This window comes from Phaseolus vulgaris, chromosome 8 (assembly GCF_000499845.2).
Source record: "Phaseolus vulgaris cultivar G19833 chromosome 8, P. vulgaris v2.0, whole genome shotgun sequence".
NCBI classification, from domain to species: Eukaryota; Viridiplantae; Streptophyta; class Magnoliopsida; order Fabales; family Fabaceae; genus Phaseolus; species Phaseolus vulgaris.
In genome coordinates this window covers 51,829,649-51,842,251 of record NC_023752.2, presented here as the reverse complement: position 1 = coordinate 51,842,251, position 12,603 = coordinate 51,829,649, and the positions used below count along the sequence as shown (strand labels likewise).

The 12,603-nt window shown below is 30.4% G+C and overlaps 1 protein-coding gene across 1 annotated transcript; it reads left to right on the top strand.

Moving 5' to 3' along the window:
• The first annotated feature begins 2,832 nt into the window (after positions 1-2,832).
• Positions 2,833-9,557, top strand: LOC137825662 (uncharacterized). The gene is made up of 5 exons (XM_068631389.1): positions 2,833-3,299; positions 3,534-3,669; positions 5,404-5,541; positions 5,621-5,745; positions 9,126-9,557. Exons 1-5 carry the CDS (start codon positions 3,256-3,258, stop codon positions 9,283-9,285), a joined length of 603 nt encoding a protein of 200 aa, XP_068487490.1. The 5' UTR covers positions 2,833-3,255; the 3' UTR covers positions 9,286-9,557.
• Positions 9,558-12,603: the final 3,046 nt, after the last annotated feature.

The window sequence follows — 12,603 nt, the reverse complement described above, 5'->3', positions numbered from 1 at the left end:
CCTAGTGTTTTACATATACTTTATAAGAAAAATAAATCAACTCTCTCTTTTTCATATTTATTTCTAAAAGGTGTATAAGATAAAAAAGAACTGAAATTAGATTTAGTCAAATTATTGCAAAATTTAACTTTTCAATATCTCTTGGCATATTATAATTTTAAAAAATATAAAATTCTAAAAATAAAACGCTTAATTAAATGTCATGTAGTTACTAAAAAAGAATAAAAAGTATGACAACAAATCTATTATTATAAGTAGTTTGATTTTGTTTGGATCATTTTTAAAAAACAAGTATTAAAACAAAATGTATCGGTTGAAAAAGATATACTAATTAAAAATATCGATCCATTGAAACAAACATGATTTAAATAAAGAAAACATCGATTTTGGGTTAATATTTTAACACTTAAAAAGGATGAAGATAATTTTTTTTTTTCAGAATGTTGAAACTTTTTGGTGTTCCTTCTTGGTGGCAAAACCATGTGAAGCATTTTGGATGTCCCAACCAATAAACGAGTTGAAGTAGTAGGAAAAGAAAAAAAAATGAAGCAATGGATATCCTTGGAGAATAATTAGGCGAAAATCAAGGGCATGGAAGCACGCCAAGGAAATAATTAAGCAGTGTAAGAGTGTATTCTATGCCCTAAAAGTTGTAAAAGTTAAAGATAGAGACAAGTGTCAATCATCAAATAAATGATACAAAGCACAGAGATTGAGAAGAGTGTGGGATGGGTCTCCTAAGCCACTATTTTAAGAAAAGTTTAAGGATGATGTCTCATATTCTAAAGTTGGTATCATGGGAAACTCCAAAACTTTAATATGAATATATAAGAATGCATTCTTCAAAAGTTTATCTCACTTGAGTAGATGGAAGTGCATTCTTCTTATATGAATTCAATTTTAAAGAATAAAAGAAAGTTTTAGAACACATTCTTTCAAATATTTTTTTATGTATTTTTACTTATTAGAATTGTGAAACAAAATGAAAAAAAATCAATAAATAATCCCATTACATACAATATTTTATCATTTAAAAAAATATAAACAATATAAAGAATAATATATAATATATAGTATGTGAAAAGATATATGTGTAACATTTCTTCTTGTTGATTACCATTATAAGGGTTCTTTTATTTTATTTTATACAATTGATTAGCCTTTTACTTCTCATTTTTTTTCTTTTATTCTAGTGTATATTATATGTATTTTTCAATTAGCGATTAACAGTTTTAAGATAAAAAAAAATGGTTTAAAGTTAAAATTTACTTAATTCATATTATCACAACAAGAAAATTATTAAATAACAACCAAATTTAAAAATAAAAAATAATTAATCATATATTGACTAAATTAGATACTATTTTAAAGAATTAAAAATTATTATTTTCTAAAATGGTTTCTATTATTGATTAAAAATTTATAAAATGGTTTTTAAATTTGTATTTAAATTAGTTACCAAGTTTTTAGCTACTAATATTTTAGATTTTAAAATAGTTTCTAAAAGACTAATTAAGACTAATATAAAATATATAATAGATTAATGTTTTTAATAGATTAATCTTTATAATATAATTTACTTTTATTAATAATTATATTTTGTAAATAAATACTTAAAACAAATATTAAAATAATAAATAAATATTAATATTTTATTTTAATAATATATTGAATTAAATTCCTTTATTTGATATTAAAATTTAAATTATTTTATTATCATTTTAAAATATAATTTTTTGTATATTAAAATTTATAATAATTTATTTATTTTTAAAAATATTTTTTTTTAATTTTGTTTACATTTAAAAAAATATTTTTTACATTATTTTTTTTTAATTTCTTTTTTATCAAATAAAAAAAATTAAAATTTCAATTACATCCATCACGTCACTCACAAACTTTCATAAAATTTCTTCTCACTTTTCTTATATTTTTGCTTAAAAGACACTCTCTCAAATCCATTTCACATCCAAACAATGCATAATTGAGAATGATGGGAGGAAGTTCAAAATGAAATGAAACTCACAAAAACTCCAATTTTTTTAAAAATAAATTGTACATTTAGAAATTTTAGAAGTATAGGAAGAAAAAGTCAACTACTAGTTAGAGTTAAAAAATATTTCACTACAAGAAATAATAATATTAGCCCCCAAAAAACTCACACAAAAAGTAAAAGGAGGACACTAAATAATACTTAGAGTGAGTTTAGTGTTCTATTAGAAGTTGACACTAATCCAAAAGTTGCTAATGAATTAGTGGGGACGGACACAATTTTTTTTTAATGATTTTAGTGTCTTTGTCCACACTATAATTAATATTTAATTTTGTGTCTCAATTGTATAAGATTTGAGGACACTAATAATGTCTCTCACTTTTCTTGTAGTACTTTTTTACTTACTGGACCCCATTTTTCTACATTGCACTCCAATAATTTTTCAAATTACTATTTTACATTTTTTTAAACTGATTTCCTGATTATCTTTTCTACAAATTTGTCAAAACACATTTTTTAAAATAAATTTATGAATACATTCTAGAATACGTTATGGAAAAAAGTTTATAAAACAAATTTTTCAAAATAAAATGAGTTTTTCAAAACCTTTTATAATGCATTTTCTAAAATGAGTTTTCCAAAACACATTAAATGTATAACAAATTTCGTGGAATATATATATTATCTTCTTAATGATTTTTTAGAATGAATTTTTCAGAACCCATTAAATGTGTTCTAGAAAGAGTTTTCTAGAACGAGATTTTTTTTACTCTTCTTCTTCTGCAACGGTGATGGTGCAACAATGGTCGCAGTTGTGGCGGCAACGATGGTGGGGTGCAGTGAGGGAGAAGCAGACAGGGCAATTCAGTCATTTTGTCCAATTGTGCAGGTTCAAAAGTTGGGGGTCCAAAAAGTAATAGTATGAAAATAGTAGCCCAAACGAAAGTGGCCCAATTTGACGAACATCGGTGGATGGATCACATGGGTGTTCCTCACATGAATGGCGCGTACGGTAAACAAAGAGCAATGCTGTATCCACCACGCCATTTATTTATGACTTAAAGTCTTCAATCATCGATTCGACCAAGGCTCCCAAAAAGTTATCCCAACCAAAAATCCATTCACCAGACATCGGAATCTAGGATCCACCAAACCTTGTTTAGCCAGAATCCGAAATTGTCCCAAACCTAATTCTCCCAATACTTGTATAATCCGAATCTCCATCTCTTTCTTCTTTCTCCAGATTGTTTCAGTCTTCGGCGATGGAAGCTGTTCCGGATCAAGACACCAGTGTATGCACTCACTGGTAATACGCCTCGAATTTTGTATAATGATTTTGGATAATGTAAAAGTTAGTTGTAGGTTCGGGTTCTTCGTTTTGAGAAAACAATAGCTTATTTTGTTTAAATGCTTTATATCAAATTGTAATAATAAATAAAATCGTGGGAAATTGGGATTATTTGTTTGGTAAATGGAAGCGTTGATTTATTTTTATGCATGATGTTTATTTCTTTATATTATATTAATGATATGGTTTCAGTGATCGGGCTGTCCCTGTTGCAAATATTGACTTGCATTATGCTCATTGCTCTCGGAAACTTGAAAAATGCAAAATTTGTGGTGATATGGTTCCTAGAAAAAACGAGGAGGATCATTATTTAAACACCCATGCACCGGTATGTGAAGTTCCATGTTATTTGCTTGTTTTCCTAGGTTCAATTGTGTGGAATGTATACGAAATTCATGGACTTGGAATCATTTTGTGTAATTGGAAATTGACAAGAGTAGAAAATTGGAAATGCTTTTATTTCAAAAATTGTCAATCTCATTTAGTGTATTTTGTTTCTACATCTTGCATAGATGAAAACACAGGCAGTGTGTTATAATCTTGTGGGAGAATATAATTAAAATGAAGTGAGGGTTCTTGGGTTTTGAAACACCGCAACATATGCATTGACACCTAAAGTTCTTGCAAGCTTCAGGAAGAAACAATTAGAACCCAAACCCCAAAACGGGTTCTCAGTAAAAGCTAACAAAAAACAGAAAAAAATATTAATGTTTATTGAATTACTATCTATAAAAGAATGAATCAAATGAGGTGATTGTTTTCATGGGTTTCCCCTTTCTTCAAGACTATAACAGAGCAAATGCTTAGTTCCCAAATGCTAACTGATCTGAATGCCTTTCCTTCTACAAGGCTATTCCAACTATAACAACTTACTAATTCTATAATCAGTCTCTAACCAATTCTGTAACTTCCTAAATTCTATTAGGAGGACATTAAGAACAAAGAAGAGCCGTCATAGTTTCTTGAGTAAGAAACATTCACAAGAAAACATCTAGAAGTCCTCTTACCAGAATAATCAGATGAAAGAATGCTCTTTATTGGTTGGAAAACATGGAATCATTGAAGGCATGCTAAGAAGATTTAACTGCAGGATATCTAATGGATATTTTTGATACTTCATCAACCATCCTAAAATTGAATTGGACTTAACCACACTGGTCAGTTAAAAATTAATTCATAAACACATGGATTGTTTGGATTTATGTATGATTTTCCTGGAAGGATGAACTGCTGGATATTTGATAATTTATTTGGATGCAGTTGGTAAAGAGAAGGTTTCATCAATGGGGATATAAAATTCTTAAAGTAGTTTTGTTCATGGTTTTTTATTTTCCGCTTATTTCAGAGATTATAACTTCATCCTCTCCTTTTTGTGGTTAATGAGGTGTCATGTAAAGAAGATAAAAATTTGCGGTAGCATGCAAAAGTATTTTATCAATTGATTGTATCATGGTTATTGTATGATACATGGTTGTGGATGCTTAAATCTATATTTTTTGCAAATCTTATTTGGTATGATGAGAGACTTTAATGAAAAAACCCATTATATCATTAAAGGAAGAAAATTGAAGAATAATGAAATCTGGAATACTAGCTCACTGGATGTGTTAGGGCTAACATCATCCTTGATAAACAATGAAATAGTCGGGTACCAACACTTGCATTTTCTAAACGCAACTGATACTAACGCCTTTAGATACTTCATTGATACATATGAATGAAGTATCCAAGCCTTTAAGAAAAAGCTATGAAAATCTAAACTGTATAATATGAGACATAGAAGCACGGATAAGATAGAAACATGGAAGGGTTGTCTGTCTATGAACCACAAATGGAGGTTGTATGTTATCCTCTGTATCTTCTTTATATTTTAAAAACAGTTCTATTGAAAATGTCAAATATGTATTTTATCTAATACATGTATCATATTTGTCCATCATAACTGGCTATATGTGTACCACCTCCCTGGAACCCAGGCTCCTTGGCAAACTGTAATAGTCTTAAAGTCAGATTTAAAATCCACTTTTATTTTAGTTCTAAACTAAGAGATGGATTGGTGCAGGTTTCTTGTTCATTATGCAGTGAGGCAATGGAGCGTGATATTTTAGATATCCATAAAGGTGAAAATTGCCCTCAAAGGATTGTCACTTGTGAGTTCTGTGAGTTTCCATTGCCAGCAATTGATCTGGCTGAGCATCAGGTAGGGTTTATAAAGAACTTTCAAGTTGAGAAGATGTCAAATACTTTTGCTCTATCAGTTTGATATTTGTACCTTTCAGGAAGTATGTGGGAATCGAACAGAACTTTGTCACCTTTGTAACAAATATGTTAGACTTCGTGAAAGATTCAGCCATGAAGCTCGGTGCACTGGCATCATCCAGGATAGTTCTGTGGGCTCTTCAAGGTTGGAAATTACATTATTTTTGTGAACACAATCTCTAATTAATCTCTAATTTTGTTCACAGTTGTAGGATTGTAGCTTATTTTTCATAGACCAAAATTCAGCAATCTCATTATAGTATGCATATTTATTTTTCACTATGCATTCATTTCTGCACTTTTTTATTTCCAGTCTTTACTTCTTATCATCCATTCCAAGTATTAAGGAATGGTTGTGTATCCCAATTGTCTTCTACTTGTGTCAAATTTTGTGCCACATGGGCAAGTATTAAGTGCGCGATTGCGCTGTTTGGCAGGACCCTGTTATTAGTAGAGTTAATGCTTGTGCAACTGTTCCATTTCAAGCTTCAACTTACACTGTAGGTTTGATTACTTCTATGCAGCAGACACAAAACCCAGTCTTGAGTCTTCATTCAACATGTTAAGTTGTAAGGAGTATTGGTCCTTGAAATGGTACCAACCAGTATCTCTATGATCAAGTGGTCATGAATTTTTTCCTTGCTACCCCATTCATGATTAAGTTGAACGTTAGATATAGGTAGAGTGGGCATTATTCATGTATAAAAGCCCAATGGAATCTTGCATGAATGGATGAGATGTAAAATCAATATGGAACCTCCCACCCAAGAGTTTAAGCTAAGTTAAGTTGGTCCAAAACATTTCATATAGATAGAAATTGAACCCCCTGACCTTGTGTTTGGATAGGGTATTCCAATTACAAGTCCTTGTAGACATCGATAAAGAATAACCACTACATATTGATTGACATCCACCAAAAAGTAACTATCGACTTTGGTTGAGAAAACCTTGATTGATGATGTCTATTGAGAAGTAGCCCTGCCCTACATGAAAATAATCCTAACAATGACAATCGAAAAATAATCCTTATCATGTCCACTAAAACACTTTGACTTACATCAGCCGAAACATAGTTTCATCAGCATCAAACAAAAACCTGACTAACATTAACTGAAAAATAGCTTAGCCAATGTTGGTCTAGGTAACCCTAATTAATGTTGGTTGAGAAATAACCTTGTCCTACTTTTTGATCATTGTTGGTTGAAAAACAGCCCTGACTAACACTAAAATAATCTTACTTGATGCCAACCAAAATCCTCATGTTTGACCTCAAGCAAAAAATCGATGTTGATGTTGATGAAGAAAATACCATTGACCTATATCAACACAAAAAAAAAAAACTTAGTGATGTCAATCGAATAATAAGGGTTTGACTTTAACATGAAAGAAACTTTGCCAACATCAGTCTAAAAACGATGTCAAGTTGACAACGCTTGGACCTCAATAATGGCGACACACCCTTACCAAGGTCATGGGACGATGCCACAACCTCAGAGGTGAAGACAACCTCGACCGAGCCGACAACATCTTGACCTAAATCTGCTTGAAGTTATCTTGATCGAGGCTTAGACGAAAAAGGAATATAAAGAGAAGAGACAAAAATTTGATAAAAAAGAGAGTATAAAGAACTATTAATTTTAATGTGATATTTGAAATTCTCTATTTTAAGTATTCATATTATTCTCATAAATTCCCAAATTTCAATTATTTTAAAATATTTTATCCAAAAAAAATATTTTAAATTCTCTATAAAAGTGAATTATTCCCTTAAAGCTCTGTATCCAAATATACTATTATTAAATATAAAATCGTTCTTGTGCTTTCACCGAATAACATAAATGTCTGTGAATGTTGGTTCATGACATGGCAAACTAGCTCATGAGATTTTGGGCTAAAAACAATCAAGTTCCAGTGCATATCCTGTCATGAACCATCCCTCAGAGGCACTGTCATGCATACTATCAGACTTCCTTCCATGCTATGCCATCTGTCCCATTTTGCCCACCACACGTCTTCTTGTCCTGTTCTAGGTGTTTGAGTTCTTATTTAGCCTGTGGAAGTACTTGGTTCTTTGTGGTCATGTTATTGTCATTTTTATGTCCGGCATCTCTCTCAATCTACTTGTTATCAAACAGCCTTCCCCTTTTGGGCTCTTGGTACAAAGTAGTCGGATCTCATGAACTTGCATTGAACTGGTCATGTGTGATCTCTCTGAAACATAAAAAAAAGGCCTTATCTCTTTTGCTTTCTTTGGCATTCCCATCATAGGGTATATAACCGATAGAACTATGCTGTCCAGAAGTTTATCATCTTCACCCTACTCTTTTAAAATGCCTTAAATTTTAGCACAAGGTAAGGTGGTGCTATACATTGCCCATGCTCTTAGCTATAGAAAAATCATGCACGAGGATATGAAATCATTCTGGTGCTTTCGCCAAACAGTTAAAGCTTTTCTGGAGAGTTGGTTCTTGAAAAGTACAATACTCTTGTTGCTTTTGCTTGTTGCACAATAAGATTATTTAGTCAGGATTTTATGTTAAATTATTTCACTATTTGCATTATTCTCTCGGCTCCTTTACTTAGGAGGGGGCTTTTAGCTGTAAGCCTGAGCTACATAATGATATATTACAATCTGCAGATATTCACTTTGTCAATTTTCATTGCATATTAGCAGCAATTATCATAATTTCCCCATTAATATTTGTTAGTATAAATATTCTGTTGCTGCTGTTGTAACTATATTAGTTTAGACTAGTGCAAAAGAGGAACTATGTGACACTATATTTTCTAAAAGTATAAAAGAAAACAATAATGGTCGTTACATAATAAATAGTTGGTAGTTTGTGATGTGTTGTGGCTATTAGAAGATGTAAATGATTTAGAAAATGTAAATAAGATTTAGGGAGAAAAATATTAGTGGTAGTTGTAGGGGTAAACTAAGATATACAAAATGTGTACACCAAAACGACCTATCCCCTTTTTAAATATAGTTATAGATGAGTGCTAAGATGTATATTTACATAGTTTAAGTGTGGTCTTGGTCCCTAATAAAAAAACTTAACTTTTTCATCCATAATGATGAATTTTTTATTTTGTTTTTGGTAGCAAAAGAGCTATGTAACTTTTAACAAAATCCGGTTATTTATAGAGACTAAAACCATATTTAGGTCATTTATAGGGGAGTAGCAAAAATCCATCAAAAACACACTGTTCTAACACGGTCCACATTCCCAAGTAACAGTGGATAAAATATTCTACTATTGGGACAAAGTAGATAGCATAAATACGTATTTAAGTCATTTACAAGTCAATTACATGAGAGTACATCAACATTTGAAGTTGATTTCATTATTTTAATAAATGTTTCAAGAAGTGTTTGTGTTGGAGTTAAATTTCTTATGTAAGAATCATGATACGCCACCCTCTCTGCATATCGTTGATGTAATGATTTATTTCTATCCTTTTTCATGCTTCACAAGATGTGTCTTGCTTACAATTAATCCATTTCTTATGTCTTGTATGAAGGAATGTGAGGGAAGCTGAGGGAGAGCAAGGTGCTAGAAGAAGGCCACAGAATGACTTTTCAACTAAACGCCTTATTTTCACTATAGCCATCACTGGTATTGCTGTCATACTGGGATCTTTTTTTCTACAGAGGAAGGTAGAGCCCAGTGATGTGCATTAGCAACAAAGCAAAAACCTTTTAGGATCCTGCATTTTCTGTACAATTCGTTCCCCTGCATCAGAAGCCGTATGATATGTACTTTTGCTAATGTAGTAGAAGTGGAGAACACATCGGCATTGTCATTATATAAAAATTTAGTTATATGCTTCATTTTGTTGAAAATATTTCAATATTTCAGGAGATTTTCTGTTCCTTTTTATCCATTCTGATGGTAATATCTAGAAATGGAACGCACTGCTAAGAATTCTGTTAAATTAAAAGACTCTTGACCATGTGTTTTTTTTTGTACCGCAATCGTTAAAGCATGATAAAAGGTCAATTATCATCTCTCGTTCTCTCTGACTACTATATAACAAGGACGCAAAAAATGGCTGTTCATTTACATTCGGAGGCTCTCCTTTGACATAGTCAGAGAAAGAAATATACTACAGAAGATGATAATCTGATGTTCAAAATATATCTTGCTTTGTTTTGTCACTTACCTTTCTTTTATATTACTGCATTATTAGTGTTTAAGTTGGATAAGTCTTATTTGTGAAATGAATAGTAGTCGTTTTTTATAGGTTTGTATATGACTCAATTGGGTTCTTGATTATTTAATTCATTTACATGTTAGCAAGATGTTAGTAATAGTAAAATGATTGCATATATGACAGGTATTTGGTAGTTATCTTTCTCCTGTTGTAACATGTGGTTTTTTAGTTTGTTTAGTAAAAAAATAAATTTATTATTTTATTATTTTAAAATTAAAAGTGGTTGATTTCATTGATTGGACAATTTGATATAAAAAAAAATGGACGCGTTTGAGAGAATCATTGTTGAAAAATAATATTTTAAAGAAATTTGTTGGAAGAAATTTATTTTGTGGAAGAATGCAAATTGGTTTCCTTTTGAAGGTTGGTGGAATTCATTCTTGTCTTTCTCCCATGTAAATGTTTATTGGATGGTTGGTTTCGTTGAATGTTGTTGATAACTATTTGTGAGAGACATTGTTTAAAATTTATTCTTTTTTTTTTCTCTGTTCATTGCATAGCAAAAGATTGAAGCTTTATACTGTCAGGAACGACATTAGAATCAAACAAGCAACTAAGAAGTGGTTTGTTGATAAGATTGAGGATCAGTTAAAGATTCCCCTATTCTAACTGGTACTAAGGTTTTTTATTACCTTAGAAGAGAATTTATTTGCTTTTGTCGAAGAATAAAAGGATTTAGAGAAACGAAAGAAGCAAAGACAAAAAATAGATGATAGCTACAATAAGCAATACGGGCTTGTATATGACTATGCTAATAAAGTTTTAATAATCATGGTTCAGCATGTTATATAAAGGGCAAATTCTTCCTCAACATCCATAGTTCTTCTAGCAACCCCATATTTTAAAAATTTCTCATTCCAAATTTTATAATTGGGAATGCAAATTTTATATTCCTAATTCTAATATCTAGAAAATTTTACAATTGTAAAATTTAAAATATAAAATTTTCATTTTGAATTGTACAATTTAAAATACAAATTTATATTCTGGATTCGATTATATTCTGAATTTTACAATTTGAAATACATTAAATCCATTAATTTGTATTATGGAATATGCAATTTAAAATACTAAAATAAAATTGTATTCTAAATTGTGCAATTCAGAATACTAAATTATTTTTATATTTTGAATTGTGTAATTCAAAATATCGAATTGTGAAATTCAAAATATTGTGTAATTAAGAATAAAAAAAATGTATTTCGAATTGTGCAATTTGGAATACAATTTTTTTTTTTCTTAGACAGTGAAGGGTTGGTACGGTGGTGACACTGGACTTGGGAAGTGTTGTGGCAGTGGCACTGGACGGGAGGAAACTAGGACAGTGGCGTTGGAGGTGGGGAGTTGCTGCAGTAGTGGAATTTGGAGGTGGGGTTTGCTGCGACTGAGAAGTGGAAGAGAGGTGCTCAATGAAGAAGATGGTAAAATTTTCATTTCCCTTCATCTATGGAAGTGCAAGAAGATTTGCCCTAAATAAAGTGCATTATCATATGAAAATTCGTGGCTCTTTGAAATATTATGTTTTTGTTTGGATGCTTGTTAAAAAAACGGTATAAAGACATGTTGTAGACCATTTTTTGGGTTAGATGAGTGTTTTTGGAAGGGATATTTTGGGAGATAATTGTTATTTGATATTGTACGTGATGCAAACAACCACATCTATGTGGTTGCTTATATAATTGTTGATGTGGAGAATAAGAGAAACGAGGAAAGATTTATAGTGTTGATTCATAAATATTTGGGTGATTGTGTAAATAACAACCTCAACTTTATTAGTGATATTCAAAAGGTACATGTATTCGTGGAGTGTTTTACTTATTTGTTTTTTATTTTTTATGGACATAATTATATTCATACATAAAATATTCAAGAATTTTGTTGTCACAATACTTATTAAATTACTCAGTAGCATTGATTAATTAATTATATATATATATTTTATATGCATGAGATAATTATAGTTTTCAAGAAAATCATGTTAAATGTATCTCATAGATTTTGTGCAAAGCCTTTACAGGAAAAACTTTAGCAAGCATGGGAATAATTTGTTATTTTGGACAAAAAAGGCGAAAACAATAATTTCTAATTTTACGTGTACCATAGGGCAAAAGAGTGAGGATGAAATTTGTTAACGACTTATTTCAAAGATGAATATAAGGTTGAGAACATATTCAACCATAATTATCAGATTTTCAATGAAAATATTGAGTTATAGGTGTATGTCAATTCTAACTTACTTGAAAGAAGTTTGATGTTATATAATAAGAATTCTAAAGAACAAAATGAAGTTGGCTACTAAAATTGTCCACTTAGCTCTAATGCAATAGAGTATGCTAGAGAAAGAAAAAAAAAAGAATCTTTAGACTTCTATATGGCCACAAGATTTAGATTGACAAAGTTACGAGGTTCAAATTTTCAATGAAAAATTGCATGTAAATCTTACAACTTACATCTGCACATGTATGTAATGGCATCTAACTACTAGTACAATCATTTAACAATCGTAGACATTGTCTTATGATTATGTATTACACCATTTGGTAAACCGATAGCCTTTGTGTATATGTTTTATGTTACTTCACTCTTTTGTACTTCTAACAGTTAATTATTTTGGCAATTATACCAAATCGTAAAGTAGTAAAATGGAAAGTCTAAGTATAATTTTTTAAGGGATTTGTGTGTGTTTAGTCAATGTGAATTCTTACTAATTTGGACTACAAACTTGAAGATATTGGTTCATACAAAATTAATGTAATAACTATGAAGTTAATGCATTCAAAGCTAC